This window comes from Diadema antillarum, unplaced genomic scaffold (genome assembly GCF_040938485.1).
Source record: "Diadema antillarum isolate AM-2024a unplaced genomic scaffold, OU_Dant_1.0 scf00000211, whole genome shotgun sequence".
In the NCBI taxonomy this organism is placed as follows: domain Eukaryota; kingdom Metazoa; phylum Echinodermata; class Echinoidea; order Diadematoida; family Diadematidae; genus Diadema; species Diadema antillarum.
The window spans coordinates 2,557,489-2,582,500 of NW_027271100.1; the positions used below are offsets into that span (position 1 = coordinate 2,557,489).

General features: G+C 36.7%; 2 protein-coding genes and 1 non-coding gene across 3 annotated transcripts; 2 read left to right on the forward strand and 1 right to left on the reverse strand.

Annotated features, from left to right (window-relative positions):
* Positions 1-6,175: 6,175 nt before the first annotated feature.
* LOC139724371 (beta-3 adrenergic receptor-like) lies at positions 6,176-7,342 on the reverse strand. The gene has a single exon (XM_071635522.1). The coding sequence runs from the start codon at positions 7,340-7,342 to the stop codon at positions 6,176-6,178; it is 1,167 nt and encodes a 388-aa protein (XP_071491623.1).
* Positions 7,343-13,329: 5,987 nt separating this feature from the next.
* LOC139724323 (transmembrane protein 128-like) lies at positions 13,330-22,801 on the forward strand. The gene is made up of 4 exons (XM_071635468.1): positions 13,330-13,475; positions 20,193-20,376; positions 21,427-21,588; positions 22,559-22,801. The coding sequence occupies exons 1-4, from the start codon at positions 13,349-13,351 to the stop codon at positions 22,665-22,667; spliced, it is 582 nt and encodes a 193-aa protein (XP_071491569.1). The 5' UTR covers positions 13,330-13,348; the 3' UTR covers positions 22,668-22,801.
* On the forward strand, positions 18,731-18,802 carry Trnah-gug (transfer RNA histidin (anticodon GUG)). The gene has a single exon. It is a non-coding gene; the product is annotated as a tRNA-His (tRNA).
* Positions 22,802-25,012: the final 2,211 nt, after the last annotated feature.

Consider the following 25,012-nt stretch of genomic DNA (forward strand, 5'->3'; position numbering starts at 1 on the left):
TTATTTGGATATGATGAGCAGTTTACCAAGGTTTTGTGAAAGATGCATGAAGAGATATTGCTTAAAGTCAAACATTGCTTTATAGAGTGGAGAAAGAACACAGAAATTGTGTTGACATGGTGCTGAATAAGTGTTGTCCTATTGCTAATAATAGAAGTCATGCAAGGAAACCAATATATGAGTTGATCATTGTTTTTGTGTTTTCATTTGGCAGCCATGTGCATGACTTGTTTGACAATATGAAAATATGAAAGGCATGTATTATGGCAGTAAAGTTCAGACTTGGATGCATTAGGAATGGCTGCTTTGGTAGGTCTAAAGTCAACTGAGAGAATTCATTCATCAGTATCTCATATTGCTTCTCAAAATGTTGAAGGTATCACAATTTCTGTTATTTGTTGAATTCAAGTAATAGTTACAGTCTTTTGTAGCTGATATGATTTTGTTTGATTTTATTTTTCAGTAGCAAACATGAAACAAGGGGAAAAATTGGAAATACATTGTAGTATGGTTTACAACTATATTTGGAATAAGTTTTGTTTTGTTTTGTTTCTTCTGGGAATGGTGAGTTGGGCAGGTGGTATATCAAAGGTCGATGACTTTACCTCAAGGGCTTTAGGAATTGATTTATGACCAACTTTGTGTCTGTCACTTCAACTCTTACAATCATAGCAACTTTCCTTAGCAATGAAACTATGTGTTAAAAGTATACTGACTACTAAGATGTTTGCATATCATAGGTAATTAATTATTAACATGTTTATTAGCTGTTTTGCCGACATAAAGAAATGTCAGGATAAGTTGGGGATCACATGATGAGTACGTGTTTCATCTTCTTTCATTAGGTGATTAGGAATCTATTTCACGTGATATCAAGGCATCCATTCTGAATTTCAAAGGTGTTCCCCCCCCCCTCTCTGTCATTGTTCATGATGCAAATTATTCTCAATCCCAGTCAATTTGAAGGATTAAAAAATGACCATAATTGGTTGTAATGAATAACTAGGAAGAGCCTCTGTCTGCAATTAGATTTCTGCACTCACTCATATTTTTTTTGTGAAGAATCAATACTTAATATTGAGCCATGCTTTGTGATCCAAGGGAAAACCATATTTATTTGTTTATGTTGTTGAGTATCAAGCATATTTGGTGCATAAGGGATATATTGTTATCTCCAATTTTTTTGATTTTACAAATGTCACATTCATCTTGTAAAGCCCATTTTGGTCATTTATGAAAGCTGAAAAGAGAAAGGTTTGCTTGAACCCATGCTGATACATGCATTCTATATTTTTCCAAGGTCACAATGAATATGGATGAATGAGGTATTGTTTTCATCAAAACTTCATTAGATGTTAATTTCCATTCATAATAAGTACATCTTAATTCACTGTCAATTCTAGTAACAGATAATTGTATGTATTTTTGACAGTATGACAGGAAGGCTAATGTTGGTTTGTTTGTACAGTATGTTTATTTGGAATTCCCCATCTGCAATTGTATTCACCATCTTTTACAATTTGTAGTTAAAGTCATAGGATTAACACTTTTAACTTTATCTCCAGGCAATTCTAATCGCTGTCTTTAATTTTCTTCATTCTTAATTCTCCTGTTTGTGAAGGGATTTTCTTTCTGCATTGGTTCAAAATATTCAATAGAAACTCTGTCCTTACACCAGGCATAGGCCTCGCACACAACTCATCTACAAAATGTGTAATCAAACCATGAAACATTTTCATGGTCAATCGTATTACATGATCTGTTGAAGTTGTAACATGGTGGACAATTCTAGTGGTTATCATAGGATTAATTGTCCTATGTATATGATTGAATGAAAGGTGTGCTATGTTTATCTCTGTCTGTAACTCCGTATTGAACCTTGTAAATGAAATTGAATTGTGATTTGTTCGTCAGATTGAGAGATTATCACTTTTGAAAATTTCATGTCTGATTCTTCTTCATGTTTACTGTTGTATTCATTGATTTGTCACTGAATCTTCCTTAAGTAACTGCAGCAATATTTCTTTTTCTTATTTTTATGATCACAGCTATAATATAAGCTATTTCTAGCATTAAATGCTCTTGAATCCAGATATAAATTTCTTTTGTGTTTTTTAGTGTTTTGTGGATTCACATTATGGTGTTATTTTTATATTACCAAATTTCAGAGACCTAACAATGTTCATGGATCACATTTTCATAGCGTTGTTATCAGAATTATTATTTGAAAAGGCTTAGCTGCACCTAGCCAAAAGTGGTCTGTTGTTTTAATGATGCATATTGACAGAGTTATCTTTTGGCAATCTTTGTGTGCTCATTAGGACATTTTGACGTTATTGTGTCATGAATCCTCCTAAAAAGTTGATTCCTTCATACAAATTCAAGAAATTGGTCCCTAATATTTTGTCTTTTTTGTGTATACAAGGAGCAAGTAAGTGTTCATTACCATTGTTATTTTTGTATACCAGTGTTACAAAAAGGTAGAGACACAATGTTTATGTTTACTAGAGGTTATGACTAAGGGTGGGATTTCACGGAGCACGCGAACGATTTGCGAAGGACGCGAATGGCAAAATCCAGCATTCGTATTTTAGTCTGCAAAAGATCGCCAAACGAACGTGAGGGTTCGGAAGCGTCGTCAATTGTTCGCGAATGTCGTTTTTACTCCGCAAGAATTTCAAAAAATTTTGAAATTTTTTGCGAACCTTTTCCGCACACTTGGTCGTGATTTGCTCGTGAATTGTTCTCGAAAGTGTCTTTAAAGCCTCGTCATATGCACAAGACCTTCGCAAGACACGCGCGATGTTCGCAAAATGTTCGTGAATTCCCAAACAGACTCCGAAACTTTGGAGAATGTCTCGCGTATGTTACGCGAAATCTGCGAAGTTTTTCCGATCATTTTACGACGTAATCGGAAACTGTTCGCGTACCTTTTGAGACATTCTCGCGAACGTTTAGCGCACGTTTGGGGGATGTATGACCTATACGTTTTCTACAAATAAAAATCGTAGCATACATCTAAACATTAAAGAATTATTAACAACTACAGTAACAAAAGAAATTAAAGACTAGCAAAGAGAAAGAAATGTTTGATATACAACAAAAAAATCGCAGAATACACTTAATATTAATCTAAAGTATGCAACATTTCATTTGAACTACAGAGATTATGTGTTGGAGGAACTGCAAAAAAAAAAATCAAATGCTTTACTAGTGGAGGTAGGTCCTAGGGAAAAAAATGTAGGCAAGCACACGATAAAAAAATGAGAGAAAAAGAAAGGAAAAATAGAGGAAGGGAAAAATATCAACTCAAGACAGCTTCCACCTCTCCTTGGGTACATTTTATCCCATGATTATTGAAAATTTTTCGTTGTTCGTATTTCCGTCGCGTGTTCTTCGTGTATGTAACATGCTGTACTTTAGCAATGATACACACGACATTCGCACATACGTCGTGGAAACTTCGCACAAATTGCGCAAGAATAGTTTTCGGCTTCATTGTCGGAACACATTCGGAGAAAAACTTCTCCGAATGTTGGATTTTGTCATTCGCGTCCTTCGCGAATCGTTCGCGTGCTCCGTGAAATCCCACTCTAAGCATGGAGATGTAGCTCCATGGACTAAGCCAGAAAATTGGTGCATATATAGTTTTTATCGTACAGTCAACCTTGCCTAAGTCGAATCTGTTTGAACTGAAGAAGTAGCTTTGACTTAGAGAAAATTTGACGTATGAGGTATTGAAATAGTATAGAATATAAAGAGAAGAGGACTTGAAAAGACCTGTGGCGATTATTCGACTTATGTGAGGTCAGCTTAAGCAAGGTTGACCGTACATACACCTACAATTGTATGGTTGGGCTGACGATTGTGAATTTGCAATGCAAGTACTGTACTTTTTTTTTTCAATTTTAGTTCTTTTGTTTGTTTATGTGGGCAGATAATGAGGTTTAACATTTATTACCAAGCCAGATAAGATCTTCTGTTAATCTTTCAGGTTGGAAAGTGATGGTGGAGCCTACTTCCAGCTCTTTGCAATCCTCCTATGCAAACTCTTGTGATTTCTTCGTATCAAAGTTCTTGTGAACATGATAATGGCATGATACTATAGATGGTAGCAATGACCGACTTTTACCATGTTTAAAACCCTGCCATCTAAGCAGCTGCTTCAGTGTTGCTTGTACAACACATGTATTACCCTCCATTTTAGGTATCCCTCGATGGTGTATAGGATGAGAACGGCTCAACTCTTGCATCAACAATGTTTGGTAATTGCCTTGCCATTGCAAGCATAATCATCTCCTGGTGTGCTCCAAACTGTACTATGGTGCTAGAAAATGATGTGAAATAGAGCATTAGCCAAGAGATTGTATGCTGAGCATAGGTGTATATTGCAAGTTGTGTAAGTGTAAATTAATCATAATCACATACACAACTTTAGACTTTGTTTTAGGTAATTCAAATCTAAAGAAAAAAAGAAGGTATTTGACAATTTGCAAATATTACATAATGGAAATTTGAAAAAATAAAAAGAAGTGATAATACAAGTACATGAGACAAATCACAACCTTATTTTTAGGTATTAATCCAAGCACGTGCAAACTTTCATAGGCTCAGAGCTGACTGTACAAGTCCTCTCATCTCCCTCCCCCCCCCCCCCATCTCCTTTCATGAGAAGTCCAAAATACTTGAGCACATTCTTCTTTTCATGTCTATTTCACGAATAGTTTCAGAAAGATCTCAACATTTAGACAGATAACTTGGGTTAGTGAAAGAGTGTATAGATTGTTAAAAGAAGAGATTACATTGGAAACTTGCTTGTACAATAGAATTCCATGATTTATGTATGTTAACTCCCAACGACTGTGGAAGAGGTCACATTATTGCATGAAATATATTGTCTTGACTGCAAGGATGCAGAGCAAACTATAATAATAAAAATTATGAAAATTGCATCATCTTATAGATGATTAGTGATTTTATCTTTTCTTTGGTGATATTTGATCTACTTGTGTTTTTGATGTGATGTGTGGTGTACGAGATTGTGCACGTCCTATCTGTCGCCTATAACATCAAGTCAAAACCATGGAAGGTGAGATTGCACTCAGAACCATTCCTCGTACAGTCAGACATAATACATGTACACCTTTCATGATCACAACATCGACATGAAAGAATTTTGTTGATAGAAAAGTTCTTACCAGAGCAGCAATGATTATTTTTGCTGCCAGTTATTTTTGCGAAATAATTATGAGGGCTTGAAGCACGCATTCATGATGGAAACAAGTGTATGGCATTTGATATCTAGCATTGTTGAGTTTTTACCTTTATGTTTAGATTAATTAATTCGTTATGTATCCACATCTACTTATAAATTGTATTTTGAAATGCAGGCTATTTACCTAAACTATTTACATAAGTCGCTTTATAAAGTCAACATCAGTTTAAGTATTGGATTGCCGTTAAGGAAAGAAAAATAGTATCCTATTGTCGAATGCCCATAATATCTTTATGATAATCTCCCTTAAAAAAATAGTTCTAATGATTTTCGTCCGTGATGCTCTGCTCATACCGTCCTTCCGTCATAGTCAGAAACATTGATGCATGTGTTATTTGTAATCTCTCTTCTATCCATTTCTTTCCGGATTGGAAATGGATTCCATATTTCAAAGTCAGTAGTTGTCTCTGTCGCAAATTACCAAACAATTGAAGATGTAAGAGTTACATACGGGTTTCTCATACATTTGCTGTAGTTGTATATTTGTGCCCTTATTGGATTTATGCGTTTTTATGCGTTTTGTACTTACAAGCAATCTTAACATTCTCAGTGTAGCCACAGGTAAGTTGAAAATGAATCGTTTTTACATAATTGGTGTTTACAGCTGGTGATACTATTTCGACAGAGACGTGCATACATTGTATTTTGTCATGATTTGTCCATTCTGCGGCATTCTTGTTTATCACTCGTCCAGTGATTAAAAACAAGAAATAACAAAAGAAAATTATCTAGAACCACCGAAGATATTTTCACATGAAATGTGGTCCAAGATGCCAGTTCAATAAGATTTAGCAACCTTTAAGTTATTTAAGTGAGTTATTCATCGATTGAACTCTTGTCAGAAATAAATCGTTTTGTTGTGTATGAGCCGAAACCACACCCTACAATCTCAGTTTTGGTTCATCTATTCGCGGAGTTCCATGACCGCAGAACCTTTCCTGGTTCGGATATGTCCGATAGTCGACATCGTAGGACACTCCTAAATACTTCTTGAAAATTTGGGTGTTTTAGGGAGTAGATAACTGGGTTCAACGCACTGTTGGTGACCGCAATCACGGAGCCATAGAGAGTGAAGACACTAGATCCTGGAATAAGGAAATTGACGGCGCTCGGGAGAAAGCAAATCACGAATACACACACCACCAGAAACAAATTCTTTGCGATCTCTACTTCCCTTCTGTTGAGTGCAGCTCCTATCGTTGAGTTCCCCAGGCTGACGGAAGGATCAGACGATCTGCTATTAGCTGTATATTTACGAGATGGTTTGGAAGAGTGAGAGGTCCGTGAAGTGGGTACTGGTTCTACTGTGTGTCTGAGAGATACATCATTCGTGAATGTTTGGCGGAGTATGCGGTTTTGACGAATCACAAACACCATAACGAGTGTGTAAAAGAAACCTGTAATAATGAGAGCAATAAGGACGACTGCACTCTGTAGAATAACGTAGAGGGAACTCATCGCATTGTTGTCGGTGACGGAACAGAGGGAGTAGTATGAGGAATAGCCTAGCTCCCCAACACCAAACATCACGGGCAACACCACCACGATTGTTGATGCAGTCCAGATTACCAGCACGACTATAATCAACTTTCCCGGGCTATGAATGCCGCGGTGTCCTCGGACCAATTTTGTGATCACATACCAGCGTTCAATGGCGATGGTAGCCAATGTTGAGACGCTGACTGCGATGCAAATGAGCGAGAGTCCCGCCACCGCACTGCAGACGATCTCCGGCAGCGGATACTCGCCGGACGTTTCAGTGAGTCCGATGACCATGAACGGCAGCGAAGCGCAAGTCAAAAAGTCGGCCACAGCGAGATTGACGACCAGTATATTCGTGATCGTCTGGAGTTTCTTGGAGAGCGGGATGGAGGCCATGACCAGTGTGTTGCCCAAAAGACCCAGGGTGAGAACTAGGCACAGGCAGGACGCGACGATGACTCGGTGGATGTATGGGATCCCGTCATCATCGTCTACTGCTGATGACGAGGTCATGAATGATGTCGATATGGCGACAGTCAAGACACGCTGTTCATAACTGCTTTCCTTGTCTGCTACAGGGGACATTGTGTTATTCATTGTATTCCACTTTGTTTTCTTGTTTTGCGAGTAGTGCGTCAATGCCTGTCATACAACCAGCATTCACTTGGACTCAAACTCTCAACTGCGAGCCGTGAGGAAATCAGCAAGTTACCATCTCCTCAGCGAATACCGGCATGACCCCTGCCATTATCATGATTGTGCGTAGTTACTCATTAGCCCATGCCAAGAGCACCACTTGTCAATTACATGTACATGATAATGTGTATGATACGTTCAAAGTCTCCTGGTGTTATTTAACCATTGCAGAGAAGCTACACACCAAAGCTGTGTGGAACTCCGATACTTTGTTGGAAGAGAAGAAAAATAAACATGATGGAGGAAAGAAAAACCATCGACTGTAGCTAGCTTTAACATACATGTAGAAGGTTATTGACTTGCTGTCACTACCTAAGCCGTATACAGCTTTTCTTTTCTTTTCTTTTTTTAATGTACAAGCTGCAGGCGGGGATATCAACCCATGTTCCAAAATCGGATGTGGCATGTCTTTGATCTACTAGTATGAGAAATTGCTTTTCTCTTCAAGGCAACGGTGGTTATTAAGTTACGCAAATAGGGATCATTTGTCAACTGCAAGTGTTGCCATGTAAGAACATGACGCAAACTTTTCCACATGTCAGACGTATCGCTATGTTATTGATTCCGTGACATTTGCTCCTGCAGCAATTGCTCCCATGCAATATCTGCACGCTTAGCCAAACGTAATCCCTACCCACAAACATAACCCTAACCCTAATCCTAATCCTCTCATCAAACGAAACCTAAAACCATATTACAACCCTAACCCTAACCCTACGTGTCCTTGGAGAAACTAAAACCGGAGCCATTGTCGCAGGAGCAAATGTCGTGTCGCCATGTTATTGCTATTCTGACATGTCCTTTGGAAAGTATTCATAACATTTGCATACCTCGATAACCAAGGGTATCAGCATTTTGCTCAGATCGTCATGATGTCACTTTGGCATTAATAAATAGCCCTGCTTACTAAGTATGTCTTCACAGTGACATCACTATGATAATTAAATGCGCTGATGAAAGTAATCGCGTAGTTTTGTTTGAGACCTTAGCTTCCAGTTTCTAACATTTTGTGGTGAGATAATGAGAAACCTATGAAATAGGAAAGAGTGTTTAATTCCGAGAGAAATCCAACGTTTGTTTGATGAGAAATGGTTTTGAAATGGCTGAGGTATCCAAAGCAGAGCAATCCATATAAAAGGTGGGACCCACCTTTTATCATGATCGATTTGTTCTACTTTGTTTTTTGTTTTCTCAGCCATTCAAATGCCGATGTCTATCAAATAAACTGTGATTTCCTGTTAAAATGGTATGCTCTATACTATCTCACAAGTGATTTCTTGATGTCTCGCAAAAGGTAATAGGTATAAATCCTGATCTCCATAAATACTATTTATGGAATATGTGTGGAACATCAGAGTAGCGAGACAGTTCTCTGGCGGTGTCTCGATATGTGTAATATGTGTAACGTGTGTGTGCGCGTGTGGATGTATTTTATCATTCGTGAACATTGACCCCACATGGCACATACCTACTTAACAAAAAATCTGTTAAAATGTATGTACACCTCCAAAAAAATACAGTTAAAAAAACACACAAATCTTTAAAAAAGGGGGAGGGAAACCATTGACCCTTAGACAATTAACATCCCCCCCCCCTCCTCATCACCACCACCACCACAGTCGACATATTAATACACACACAAACACACACACACACACACACACACACACTTTTTTTTTGTTTTTCAACGATGTTTATTCTGTTCCATTCAAAGTAATAGAAAAAAAATCACAATTTTCATTTGCTACAATTGAAATGACGAAAATATACATTTGTGATCATAATAGCAAATTTGCTATTGCTGTACATAATGACATAACAAAAATTACATTTTCATGAACAATTATCAATTTACATACAGTCACTTCCCCTATGCTCTCAAAAAAAAAATTGCTTAAATTTAACAGTGATAATTCAATTCTTCTAGCATTAATCTTAATAATCATCCAAATGAATTATGCAGCAAAATTATACAGTAATAAATAATGGAACCATATTATTTATCAACCAATACCCGCCCACCTACTAACTCATATCCCTTACTGAGTCCCTATGACCACCCCCACCAGTTCCCTCCCTTCCTGTTTCCTCCCCCACCCCTATATGTACACATGCAACACACAAACACACACAAGCACACCCATACACACACACATACACATGCACCTGATTTGGTTAACTGCTCTTGCCTACACATCACAATATAGTAAATATAGTTATATAATCAGCCCGCCAACAGGCTGACAGGAACGCATGGGAAAGGAGGGGGAGAAAATACAAAACAACACAAGAGAAAAAAAAAAGAAGAAGAAGAAGAAGAGGAGGAGGAATGAAGGAAAGGAAAAATGAAGAAAAGAAAGAGTGGAATACTATGGAAACATTACTATTTTCATAAAAGACACAGGCGTTGCACATAGCTTCAGACTGGTTTATTCAACGAAGTCTCAAAATATTCCCATTTTTGTAAATGTACATGTAGCTTCCCAGCCTTGGTCGCAAGGATTTTTTCCTCATTTATTAATTCAACAATAATCTTTTGCATCTTTTCTCCAGTGGGTAACTTATTTCCCGTTCTAGATTTAAAAATGATGTATTTTGTTAAGATAATCAAAGTATTTACACATTTTGATCTATTTGAATAACCAGAGATTCCCCCAAATATATCTCTCCAATTCATATTCCTTAACTCATTTATATCAAAATAATTGATTATGAATTCCCATAACGGTTTCACTTTAACACAGTGTAAAAATAAATGCAGATAAGTTTCAGGCTCATGTTGGCAGAAGGAACAAAGGCTGTCTGTTACAAAACCAAACTTCATTAAACGCTCCTTAGTGTAAACTACGCCATGTAACATCATAAATTGAAATTCTCTATATTTTCTTATGAATGTACACTTACTCGGTTTAATAAAAAGATCTTTTATTTCTTTGTTTGTATAATCATAGCTACTGTGGTCATCTTTGATTTTTAAAACATAAGATGACTGTAAATCTTCCACCATAGCCTCATATATTTTTCTCAATTTTAAAACTTGCAAATTTACTCTCTGACCAGAAAAAATCAATTTTAAGTCAAAGTTTGTGGAATCAACTTGCTGAAGTGTACCTGCTCTCATAGAATCCTTCCATTTCTGGGGTATAGCATTAAATATAAATCATTCAGTTTAAGCAATTCTTCTACCTTAAAACCAAGACCCAAGCTTTGAAAATGTGACTGAGATCTCAAATGACCGTTATCTAATATATCTTGTATTGTAATTATTCCTGCATCAAATAAATCTCTATGAAAAAACATCCTACCTGCTATGCGTACACTCCTATTATTAAATATTATTGGATTTACAACCTCATTTTCCAATTGTCTATATTTATAAATATCGAGCCAAACCTTCAATATTTCCGAATAAAAAGGTGGTACATTATCTGTCATAATAGATGAATCAAAGTCACACATAAACAGGAATCTACCTCCTACAGTACTAAAACAGAAGTCAAAAAATAATTTCCACCCAACTTCTTTTTCTCCATATAGAAGGCGTTTTAGCCACATAATACGTTGTGCCTTAACAAATAACCGAAAGTTCGTCATTCTTAAACCCCCAAACTCATAATCTTGATACATTATATTTCTCTTTATACGGTCTTTGCCATGCCATAAGAAATCAAAGGTAATTTTTTCGACTTCTGAAAATACCCACTGAGGAACAACAATAAGTGATGCTACATAATTTAATTTTGACAAGGCGAATGTTTTCATAAGATGTATTTTTCCCATAAGTGTTAAATCTCTTTCTTTCCACCATCCTAAAAGACTTTTTATCTTACTTAATATTTCTTTAAAATTTAAATTCTCTTTTGCCTTAACATCTAAGGAAAAATAAATTCCTAATATTTTGATTTCTTGAACAAAAATCTTTTTCCTCCCCAAGCCATAAGAAATTAGTCTTCCCTTTATTTATTTTGAGACCACTTATTTTCCCAAATTCATCAAATAAAAATTGTAACCTTTTAATTGAACCCTCATCTTTCACAAACAAAGAAATATCATCCGCGTATAAAATTTGTTTTATTTCATTTTGACCAAATTTAATTCCATTAATATCCTTATCTTTTCTAATAGCTCCAGCTAAAGTTTCCATAGCTAATAAAAATATATATGGAGACAGAGGATCACCCTGCCTCACACCCCGTTTGATATTAAAGTACCCCGTTGAGTTTCCACCGTTCATAACACAGCTACTGATATCCGTGTACAAGACTTTAACCCAAAATTGAAATGAATTCCCGAAACCAAATAATTGCAGAATTTTAAATAAAAAGATATGCGCTACCGAATCAAATGCTTTCTCAAAGTCCACCGCAACTATAGATAACCGCAAGGATGTTCCAATGCATGAAAAAGAATGTCATCTATTATTCTTACAGCTTCTCCGATATTTCTGTTTTTCATATAGCCTACTTGATCATGATGAATAATTTCCGGTAACACCTTTTGAATCCTTTTAGCTAATATTTTTGATAAAATCTTATAGTCAACATTTAACAAAGTAATAGGTCTATAGTTTTGAACATACATACCATCTTTACCTTCCTTCTCTATAAGTGTAATTACTCCTTGCTTTTGAGATGTAGACAGTTCCCCCCTATTATATGCCTCATTTAGCGTTTCAACTAAAATATCTCCTAAAACTGGCCAAAAAGTATTATAAAACTCCACAGTAAATCCATCATTTCCCGGAGACTTATTAACTTTCATTTCCTTCAAAACTTCATAACATTCATTTTTAGTTACTTCACCTTCACACAAATTTCTACTTTCTTCATTTAATTTGGGAATACCAGATAAAAACATTAACTTTTCATCTTCAAGGATATCACAAGCAGAATACAATTTTTCATAAAATGTTCTAATAATTTTCAAAATCTCATTTTTATCTGACACTATTTCTTTCTTTTCATTGTATACACACACACACACTCACACACGCGCACACACACACACACACAAATCTTGTCAGAAAGACAACGAAGAGAAATGAAGGAAATTCTAAATGGGGCTATTCAGCAAATTGTGACCTGATAGTTGCATCAAAAAGTTTTTTTTTTTTAGTTTTTTAGTTTTTTTAGTTTTTTGGTAAGATCTTTGAAATTGTCTTCCTTAGTCTTAAAGACATTTTTCAAGTCATTCCTCAAAACTAGATCTTTGAAAAATATAGACGACTTATACAAGTGCCGGAGATTGATATTCTGGGCATTTCCTTTAAAAAAAAAAAGTTTAAATCGTGCTGTAATGGTCATAGTAATGACAAGAATCCAGCTTCCTGGTTGGCTGTTGCTATGGGAAGTTGCCATTCCAGCAAGAGTTGCTATCCTTACGTATTTTATGAAATGGGATTAGTATAGTCAAGAAGATGAATGGGGTGACGGTGCAATCACAAAACAAATTAATCCAATAGGGCCTATTCCCTTCATCGTCGTTGTTATATGGAGGTTTACATCCTGTTTTAATTCAGTGCCCCATTCATTGCACAGAGATCGGCTTGGTAAGATATACCCGATACTGGTACAGTACTTCAGATCTACGACCCTCTTTTCTCAGTGCTTTCTTGCTTTTACATATACGCCATGATGTGAATTCCACGAACAGCACTTGGGGGTGGCGGGGAGGGGGGGGGGGGGGGGGGGGGGTAGCGACTCGAACGATTTACCAATCATCTTGATCGATCACCTTGCTGCTAACGATTGCTTGCTTTTTCAGTACGAGTAATTCGATCACGTTTTATTTTGGTCATCACGGTAATTTCGGTTCCACTCTAACATACACTACATCCGTCCTCAAGCGCAAGGTACAGTGGTAGTCAGTACGTGAACAATATCTGTAAAATACAACATGGAAAGTGAAAACGTCACCCAAAGAAGTCAAAGTACTGGACAGACAAATGTCACATCCACCGAAACTGAGTATGAGTTGCGAAGAAGGAGAATTGCGAAGGTTTTTATGGATGCCTATGGGACGGGTAAGGACACCGAACAAACGTCAAATTGAATTAAACGGTCCCACCTACTCTTATCTGTGTTTGTAAACAGTTTTTACACTGCGTACAGTGCAGTGGTTAGAGTCTAGTGGTGGTAGGCCTACTCTGGTAGACCTAATGAATGATCCCGGGGTTTCACGGTTTCAGGGTTGAAAAGCTCCATCTGAAACATCACTCAACGTTGATAACGGTCTGTGAGGAAACGGTATCTAATCGAGCTGTGTGCTCTTTAGCTTTTGTTTGAATGCCATTGGCATTGAGTCCTTGTGTCGTGACCTTGATGGAAATAATTGAGTGGGGGATGGAGTTCCAATCTTTGCATGGGTGCCATCCACTGTTTAACTTCCATTGAATAGCAATTGGATCTAAATATACCGATCTATATGCATCCCTATTCAACCTGCTCTGCTCTGTTTATGACCTTCATTAGAAGGGCAGAGACTTACATGTATACCCCTTTCCCGCTGAAGAAAATCTTCCCCGGGGGCACCTGGGGGCACCCGGGGAACCCCGCAGTGTGAAAGGTCACTCGGTTGAAACCTAGGGGAAGCCTAGGTGAAACACCGATGAAATTTTGGGCAATTTTTACCCGAGAAGCGTCCTGGGTGAACACCGATAGTTCAACGGGAGATCACCCGGTGGTTCACCGAGAGCGCCCAGCGTGAAAGGCTGTCTCGGTGAAACACCGGGGAAAATATGCAGATTATGTCAAAGGTCATGTTTTGTTTCTGGTCATGCACACGTTTTCAGCTGGCTAGCGCGCACTCGACCTCCCAAATCCACACGTACAGGGTACTAGTAATTCGTGTTTGTAAACATACACACGACATGCACTACATAGTACTAGGATGTCGTTTCGTGTGCAATGTGGCGTTCACAGTGCGACGGCATTGTTTTGCATCGTGCTGTGCATTGTATTGTTTACTAGTAATTAGCACGCCGTGTACTCTATACAAAGCTGATATAGGTTTACAGTGTACATATGTACTTGATCGATTTGATGCTTCCTCCTTCTTCGTCTTCCTCTAGTGTCTAGCTCTTAACTCTTCCAGTAAAGTCTGATACAGTGCGCCTCTTGCTTGAGTTTCTTGTATTTTGTGCTTTTCTCGTCAAGTGCTGGGTTTACAGTGTGCAGGAGAAATCCGTTGACGTTTTGTGCTGTTGAAATTTGAGGGAATTTTGCAAATGGCTGGAGCGTGGACCAAAGACGAAGAGAGACTGTTACTTCAATTACGTAGCGAGGCAGCAGTGAACAAAGAACTGAGCGGGACGTCGGCTGACGCTGACGCGTACGAGTCCCTCCGAAAACTTGCTGAACATGGGATCGAAAAAACCAAATCGCAGATGCACAACAAACTCAAGTACATAAGATCACCCACGTTGCGAGCAGAAAACCCGTCTAGGGGAAAGTTTCACCGAGAGCAGTGTGAAACGACGGCACTCAAACTTTCACCGAGAGGTTCCCCAGTGAATTCACCGGGGAACCTCTCGGTGGTTCACCGAGACTGGCAGCGGGAAAGGGGTATTAGACAGAAAAATCCGTCTGTCCAGAGGAGTCTTATTTTTTTTTGACGTTACAAATCACTCTCCTCCGGAGGTGATCAGTGCAGTGAAGCCAGACACAGTCTCCATGGAACATATCTCTGACAACCAGATACAGACCGATCTTTCGGTCAAAGACTTGGTCTTCTGAGTACAGTAGACAATGGTAGAGTACTACTGCGCTGCTAGCTGCGCAGCCTGAACGCTTCGTGTTCCACAGAAAAATTTATAAGTAAAGTAACTGTGTCGTGTGTGAAGGAGTGCCCCGCCTGGGGTTAACATAGACTCAACTCTCATCAAGTTTCCACAGTTGTAGAGGGAATGACTTTTGCAAGATCTGGAATCTGGCTTTTATCTGACTCTATACATGTACAAGTGTTAGTTGAGAGGCATCTTACTTGCAGAGTTTATGCAGTTTGCCATTGAAAATGTCATGTAGACTCTACACTTGTACATATCTTGTACATGTGTATGTACATTTGTTGTACATGTGTATGTACATTTAAAGGGATGTATGTACATTTAAAGGGATGATGTTGTAATCTGTTGAGGTGAGGATTCAGCCATTAACTTTTTGCAAGAAACTTAAAAACCACTTAATAAAATGTTGAAGAGCATATGATACCAAGAGGAATTCAAAATTCATTTGATGGAAATTAGTTTTGAAATGACTGAGATATCCAAAAACAAAGTAAAAAGTGATAATGACAAAGAGCTTTGTTTTGGATATCTCAGCCATTTCTAAACCAGTTTTCATCAAATAAACGTTGAATTCCTCTTAGAATTGTATGCTCTTTTATATTTCCTAAAAATTGTTTTCATAATCTCAAAAATATCATCATCAAAAACATTGGAAACCTGAAGCCCCATCTCAACTGAAACTATACCATCGCTCTAAGTCGTGCTTGTCTGTGGAAAGCTCCAGCGGCAATGTGTTTAAAGGGCTGTAAATATGGTCCTTAAATATGATCCCCAAAATATGTGTTCTACACACTAGGGATAGTAAGCAAATAATCAACGTTGATGAAGGTGATGGGACAAACTATCACTTCCGAGGCGATCTGGATGTAGCTATCTTTCCAAAGCGCAGCTGAGGAAAGATAGCATACACATTCAGATCGCCGAGGAAGTGATAGTTTGTCTCATTGCCTGAAACTAAAAGTTGATTAATTTGCTTTATATTCCACATCTAGGGTCCTAGAAATTCCCATTTTATTCCACATCTGAAACCGTTTAGCTGTCTTTAGGTATCCTTGGGGCTTAGGCTACGTGTGCGCGTAGATGACAAAACAATGAAGTGAAAGTGCGTTGCACTGTGTACTATCAAGTGACCTAGTTAAATGATAGTCCACAGTGCAACGCACTTTTATTTCGCGCGTACTCATCTCGTGTTAAGACTGTATGGACTGCCAGAGATCAGCAAAACAAACAGCTGTCTTTATAGATGACAAAACAATGAATTTGCTGCACGCACCGCGCGACACTGAAGGGAAAGGGCGTTGCACTGTGTACTATCAAGTGACCTAGTTCTTCTCCGGTGATGTGATGGGCAAAACTACGCTTTATCACGTGATCAGCTCTTGACCAATCCTATAGCAAGATTCTTAGTATGTGGAATATAAATCTATGTATTTACTTTCCTTCCCTTTAAAAAAAACTTCAGCATTCTGTAGCTTTTCTTATTTTTTTTTTCAGAAAAAAAATAGGGAAACAGACAGTCAACTGGCAATATTATAGAAGAAAACACAGAAATTAATCTATTAGATGACTGAGTTCTCCTTGAAAGTCTGCTATTCAAGTCATCCAGCTTGTACAAAAATGTTTTCATGATTTGCATCAATGACAATCCTGCTAAAGTTTAATGCACTTCACTAGCTTAGACATGTACAATGTAATCCATTCTCATATTAACTTTTTGATCTTACTTCTGATGTACAAAATCACACATAATTTTGCACCCACTATTTTTTTTTTTCCTGCCCACCCTCATCATATTCAGAATGCCTCATCTATTGAATCATTTAAGATCCTTCTCAAAACTCATCTGTTTAATCTGTTGTGTTTTTTTTTTCTGGAGGCACACACAGTCGGGTATTAATTATTGTATCACTGTATCATATGTATTGTTTGTTCTTCTTTTCGGACTGTAATTTTGGTTTGTTATTGTCCTAATTTTATTGTGTTTTGTAGTCTTTGTGCAAGAATAGCACCAGTCGCTTAGAAACTCCAGTTTAAAGCACCATATAAATGCGATTATTATTGTTATTATTATTACCATTATCATCACCAAATATTATTATTATTATTATTATTATTATTATTATTATTGCTATTACTATTACTATTATTATTGTTATTGTTATTACCATTATCATCATCAAATATTATTACAATGATGATGATGATTATTATTATGATTATCATCATCAAATATTATTATCATTATTATTATTATTATTATTATTATTATTACTATTATCATTATCATTATTATTATTATTATTATTATTATTATTATTATTATTATTATTATTATTATTGTTGTTATTATTATTATATATTATTATTATTATTATGTACATGTACATGTACAATTTCAAGTGAAAGGCTTATCCATCCTCACTTACAATTGTATGTACAGCAGTAGTGATTATCCATAACCCCTCCCCCCTTCACAACATATTTTATATTAATCACAATGGAATAGGAAAGTGTTGGACTTTGGATATTCAAAAAGGAAGTATGATCTTTGTTCACAGTGTAATTCCAAAACATGGTTCTAAGTTAATAGTTTCATGTACAGTGTATGTAGGAATGCAGAATGGGAATGCAATTATGAATGTTGTTCATATACTCTTTATTTACTTCTTCAATTGGTTTTGAAGTGCAAGGGATGGTCTGTCCTGTTAGATAACAAATCAGTCCGAAAAAGAAATACAAATACACGTGTACTGGCAAAAGGAAATTGTTCGCTGTCATTAAAGTATTAACCAGATTGACAACATTCACAAAGGGATTTTGAACACACACACACACACACGCAAATGAAAATGCAAAAGTGTTAGAATTGACAGATTTAACTGTTTACCCAGTATTGCTGCTTGATGCTTTGCAGAATATTAGTCTGTGATTACGTAGCTACAATGCACAGTCCTGTACATGTCACTTGGAGAGCCAAATAAAAAGTTCCTGTGTGCACCATCATGTCCATTTAGTGTAGCTCTTTGCATATCTGGAGAAATACATTGTATACTATCACAATAGAACAGATCACAGCAAACCTCTCTATTAAACTGGACTTGATACTAACCTCCATGCAAGTGTTTACTTGTCCAAAACCAGTGGTGATGAAAAAGCACCATCCAATTGCATTTGCCTGATTTTGCTGTTAGCTGAAGATTTTCATTGTTTATTAAAAAAAGAAATGTCTATACAAAATAGATATGATGCAAACTTTTCACATCTTGCTGCTGTTGAAGAGACCATGCCCAAAACTCCTCAGATGAAGCATCACATGTAATAGGGGCCACTTGTGCTTTGGCCTTGAATTATTAATAGATAGAGTGGAATTCCCCACAATGTGTGGCTTTGACATCTGTAGTTAGTGTAGAATGAGTGTCCTTAGCTCACTATGCAGGGTGGTCCCTATCCTCGGAGAGTACAAAAACTCTGTGTCCACACTGAATTTTGGTGCAGCCGTGATAGTCTAGTGGTTAAGACATTACATTGTGAATGTAAAGACCCAGGTTCGAATCCTGGTCACAGCAAGTGCCATTTTTTTTTTTTTTTTAAATCTTCTTCCTTAAAGGGACGGTACAGTACTGGTTGAGGTGAGGATTCAGCTTGTAACGTTTTGCGACATATTTAGAAACCACGCTATGAAATGTTAAAGAGCATGTAAATTTTAAGGGGGGAAATGTTTATTTGATGAAAATCAGTTTTGAAATGACTGAGATATCTAAAAACAAGGTAAACAAAAAAATCCTATTTTAAAAAAAGTCATAGCCTGTCAATTTTATTAGGATTGCTTTTTTTGGATATCTCAGCCATTTCAAGGCCAATTTTCGTCAAATAAATATTGAATCCTTCTTGAAATCACATGCTCTTTCATATTTCATATTAAAGAGGTTTTTCATTATCTCACTAAAAAATGTTATAAACCTGAATCCTCTCCTCAACCAGTACTGTACAGTCCCTTTAACATGATTCTACCATAGACCATCATGGAAGATTGTATAATGGTGGATGGTATTGCTGCAACATAAGATGATGACTAATTTACAATGTACAATATAAGTGCAGATGATTCTTTTAGGTATAGTTACTATACATGTGTATGATGATTAGATTGGGTTTATTCACTTGAAATAGGACTGTGGGTATATATAATAACAGCAGCAGAAGTATACCCCCCCCCCCCAAAAAAAAAAAAAAAAAAAAAAAATGTAACAGGAGGATGTTTAATACAGCTGCATGTATTGCAGGCATTTGACAGGACAGCTTTCTATTTTCCTTCATTTATATTTCTGTGAAATTATTGTTCCATGAAGACAAAAGCTTCAGTACAATTAACTTTTATTGCTGGTTGAAGTAAAGCATAAAGCAGTATGATGTGTAACTTAAACTGTGAAGTTAATTACATGTGCTATGCATTTGACAGACTTACTGTAATTTGTTATCAGTGGATGTGAAATACCTCAACAAAGTCTCATTTGAGATAAGTTTGGTACACCATCTTGTTATTGGATGCATCTTACACCAGGATGTGTTCATCTCATTTCCTTTTTTATTAGACATCATCAGGGCAATATTTTCTTCAAGAATATTTAGTTTATGACAATCTTTGCATTCTATTTTTTTTTCACTTACTTTGTTCAAGTACAATGTACTTGAACCATTCTGGTGCTGAAAGTTTTTGTATTTGCTTTCTTTGTTTACTTTAGTCTTTAATGCAAGAATACCTACATTTTGCTGCCTGATCATTGAGCAATTATTGCCCTGCTTTATTTACTGGTACATTGCAACATTAAAACGTAGAAGCAACTGCTTTTTCAGTGAAAATCATGTATGCAGAGTACAGGCAAACACCTTTAAGAATTTTCATTGAAATGTGTACACTTTCCCTTATGATGTATCTATTCTCTTTCTTGAAATTAGACATTCTGAAGCACCGCAAGTTGGACCAAAAGAAGCTAGAAGACCTGGAGGAAAAGGAGCAAGAGGAGGCAGGCCCAACATCACCCTACAACTTCCAAACATTCTTCTGGATCTTGGGAACATTTACAATATTCTACTTCACTGACTTCATTCCTTCCATGCTGTATGACCCACAAGTCAAAAGGTGATTTAGTCAAATAATCGCCGTCTGAAAGTCATGGTAGCAAACCCTCTTTACAGATCCTCAGTGAGTTTTGCCAAAGTTTGCCTGCAAGTTACATTCTTTGTTTGGGTAGATGTTTCTCCTATTATTTGTCATCATACCCACAAACAAATTTTAGCAATTTTAGCTGGGTTTAACATACAATAGGTTATGAATAAGGCAGTTTTCTGTGATTTCCTCATGAGCATTTCAGGTGAATACACAGAACATCATGCAGTCCTGTAATGCTTAAGAGAAAATTTAGCCAAGTCAGCAGTGTCTGTTGTGAGTTGCTGTTTTGTTGTTGTTGTTGTTGTTGTTGTTGTTGTTGTTGTTGTTGTTGTTGTTCAAATTCCTTCGTTTTTGCAAAATGCACACATCAGTGTCCAGTTGCTTCATTCAAAAAGACTGTAAACAAAACCATCATAAGTTTGGCAAGGTTTGCTACCCACATATGTTTTGACATTAAAATGGTAATGTCCCAAATTAGAGCAGTGACACTAGAATCTGGTGATTTAAAAAGAGGTCAATGTTCACACAGTGCTATTTACATTGTACATTAGGCAGGAGTAATACTACTCTGGCTGAAAAGGTTAAAGCTGAAACTCGAATGCTCATTATAATGAAGTCCTTTCCGAATGTCTATATTTGATTGCTCTCTCCTCTGCTGTAAAACAAACATTTGAAGAAAAAAAAATGATATTATGAGCAATTCCCAGTAATGGACTTAAAGAGGAAGTTGATCATTATACATAAAAAATACCACTGTTCCCTTTTGCATGAAGAGTTGTGAAATAAACAGATTGTGAAAAAAAAAATAATAATTTGACCATCAACCAGTCAAGAGCAAACATTTGAATATCAGACATGCAATTGATGTTTTATATTTCAAACAGTTTTATTTCTTTCATGCAACATGGCCCAGATATAGTTCTTTCTTGGAAGTAATATGTGTTCCACAGTGAAGAGGCAAGGTAACCAGGTAATGCTTGTAAATAACATTTAATGTGATTTTTTTTTTTCCTCCTTCAGGACATGGCTGTTTGTGGGCTTTGGGTTCCTCGCCATCAATGTCTCCATCGCCATCTATCTGATTGTTTTCTGTAGTTGGATGAGGAAGATCAATGACTGGGAGAGGCACGTCCCTACGGCTATTCCCATAGCAACCTGTTCCTTTGTCTGTGGATCACTGTGGTAAGAGGATTGTAGCCTGGTGCAATATGGTGTAGAATTTAACCCGTTAAGGATGAGTCCAGAGTATACTGGGGCAAGTGTCTATGGGAAATTCATTTTGTAGCAAAATCAGCTTGTCCTCAATGAGTTAAGGAGGAATCAAGGCAACATTGTCACTGGCTATAGCCTATTTTCCTTTTGGCATGGTTAGAACTTGCCCGAGTATACCTCCTGTGAAGTAATAGTTGGACAGGGATGCCATAATATGCGGAGTAGTAGTTGGACAGGAATGCCATTGACATGCTTGTTATAAAATCCATATCTGTGGGAAATCTTCATACAATTACAAAATCTTGTCATATATCCATTTGTGAGAAGAGGGTGTGCCTGTAGTATCTTAGGGGATGACATGAATTATTTTTTCTTGATTTTAAATGAATTTGTTATAAGTTACTTGTACCTGTAAATTATCCAAAACTTAATTGTGCTAAGTGACTTACATGAGATGATGTTCATAAAGTAAGGTATTCATTTGTCAGTATTACCATACAGGTAAGATTCAAGCCCATAAGTTCCTCATTAAGGATTTTGCATAAATTTGTGTTTGGTGTACCTATGTACAATGTATGTGTCCATCTCCCCTCTCCCATTCATTTTATCATATTTCTTTTGTCATTAATTTCTTGCAATGCGTACACCTGTACATATAATTTCAGTATGCAATTGAAGAAATCCTATGTTTTTTCACTTCAATTATCAGATTATTCTTAAGGTAGATATGATGATAATTGCTGCAAACCTCTTTGTTGTTTTTTTTTTTCTTCACAAATGCTGACAGCTAAACATAGTTCCTGCTTCCCATTATGCAAGTCAAGAATCATATTTGCTGTTTGAATGTATGGTTCTCCACTTGTTTCAGATGAATTTTCCTTACAAATTAATTTTTGTCTCGTCTCTGATTCATCCTCAACTATTTTCCTTCTCATGGCAGTCTGAACATTGCTCTGTGGCCAGTGTATGGATTCCTCACCCCACTCATGCTCTTCACAATTTTCATGGGTTTTGTGGTAGTGGTCAGTCTACTGCCCAACAGCCTCTGATCCAACCTGCCCTGACCCACTGCTCATCATTGACAAGAGCCTTAACCTGCCCACCGTGACAACACAGCATAGAGCTCACAAGCAGCAAACTGAGTACTTTACAGTCACCACGAGCTATGTGCCTTTCAAGTCAAGTCGAGATACTGTGATATTTGTAGCATTCAGCAATGTGTATTTGCTGATCATTGCTGTGTGCTACAGAACACACAAACAATTGTGTGTCAGCAAATTGTGTACTGAAGAGCTTTTTTTCTCTTTCTCTAACAGGAAGTAAGTACGGTGATTAGTGGAAGCTTGGTGCACAGGCCTTGTGTGTTGGTTAAAATCGTATAAGCAAGAGGACTTCACAATTAGATTACTCGCTAGAATTACTACTCCGGTATACTGTCAGCTAACACATGCAAAAGGATAGATGTGCACATGAAGTGCCATTGGCAGCCAAGATTGATGAAAACTAGATCATACATGATCATTATTTCTGGGCCATGTACAAATTCACTGGTTCTTAGAAAAAGCTACTGGCAAATCGAGCAAAGCGAGATAAAAACAACAACACAGAACTGTTGATGGAGATAGTCAGGCCAAAGATGTGACTGCAACTGTACTTGACTGTAACAGTCACTATAGCCAACAGATCATCATGTGACTAAACATAGAGCTCATAGTGTCATTAGTACCCTCTAGGCTTATAGCTTTTTCAGGCACAAGATGAGATAATTGATAACTGAATAATGGAATAGAGAGTCTAGATATGACTTAAATACAATTTAGCTATCTTTTTCAGAGTTCTCAGCAAGTAATATAGTCACATGGAACATGTAGATTCAGGAAGATACATGTCTTGATAGAAATACTCATATGAATATCATAATTTAATTTGCCACATGTCAAGACTGCTCATCTCACTTTAAAAAAATATTCAAAGAAAAGAAAAAAAAAGCTGAAAAACAACAGACAAGGGTTAAATGAGGCAACGGGCAAAGGCGAAAAGGGTGATATCATATTCAAGAAGTTTCATTGCGCATAGTTCAGAGCCAGTATGATACTGAACCGAAAGTGCATTTTCAATTACTGTGAGAAAGCTTTTTGAATAACCATGTTGTAAAAGTGATCCTTCAAAGTTGCCATGTTTATTTTGGTGTTTCATTATCAATTAATGCAGCAGCTCTTTCACAAGACTTCAAGTAGATGCAACCACTGTCCAATTTTATTTGATTTCTCTTTCACAATTCTACAGGAAGATGGTAGCTGCAGGGCATTTTTGAATCACTCAGGAAGCAACTCTGAGTGTGTCATTGTATGTGAGAGAGTTTAAGATATAGACTGTTAGCCATTGATGAATGGAAAAAAGCAATATGGACTATGAGCTTTCATAACTATTTTCTATATTTGTAGGGAAAACACAAAGACCAACAAATGTTTGTGAGTCGCATGATTATCCTGTCTTACAAGATTTTTTTTCTGCATAAGATCGTTTGCCTTTAATGATGAAATGTTTTATGCTCCTTTGGCTAGGAACACTTGGTAGCTAAACACACAGGAAGTCTTAAATGATAGAAATAGGACTAAATCTAACCAACAGGAGGAGAAGAATCAGAATCCTGTAAGGCTTTAGCGATCCCATGATATTTATCTATTTATTTGGTTTTGTATGTATGTGTATGTGTGTGTGTCTGTTTGGGTATGGGTATGTATGTGTGTGACTATGCACAATATGCAGTTAGAAGTGAGCAAACTATTTTGTACAAAATTACATTTATGAGTGATTTATTAAGAATGTGCAAAAGATGATTTGTGTATGTGTATTTGTGTGCATATATCTACAAATATCTGTCATAATATGTGCTGTTGAAGAAGAAAATGTATTTGATCTTAAAAATTTTCTGTCTTTCAATATGATTACAAACAAATTACAGTGCTTTAAGCTTGGAGATTTGTGTGTATTCATGAAAAACATTCCTGCTTCTTCAAGTGCCAAGATATTTTTTCTGGTGTGTTTATCTTGTTTCACATCTAGCAGTTGACAGTTTAAACTCAATTTGTAAAATAACTACGCTTGATGGCAGATAAAGTAAATAGCAGTTGATTCAGTCAGTTACTTCATTAATCAATGATTACAATACATGTATGTGCAAAAGAAAGGCAAAATTACTACCTAACATTGAGGGAAAATGTGGCTGTTGTTCAAACAAATAATTTAAGGGAATGTGACTAAATCAGATGAGTTTGTGGCACAGTCGTGTTCTTAGATGTGATGAAAAGAAAAATATATGCAGCAAGCATACAACTGCTGGAACAATGTTTGCATACAAATTTATTATAGAACAGAACTTTCATGTTTTACA

Coding starts and splice junctions, on each gene's coding strand:
- LOC139724371 (XM_071635522.1), bottom strand. CDS start 7,342: ATGTCCCCTGTAGCAGACAAGGAAAGCAGTTATGAACAGCGTGTCTTG.
- LOC139724323 (XM_071635468.1), top strand. CDS start 13,349: ATGGAAAGTGAAAACGTCACCCAAAGAAGTCAAAGTACTGGACAGACA. Junction 13,476..20,192: donor TATGGATGCCTATGGGACGG/GTAAGGACACCG, acceptor TCTTGAAATTAG/ACATTCTGAAGCACCGCAAG. Junction 20,377..21,426: donor TATGACCCACAAGTCAAAAG/GTGATTTAGTCA, acceptor TTCCTCCTTCAG/GACATGGCTGTTTGTGGGCT.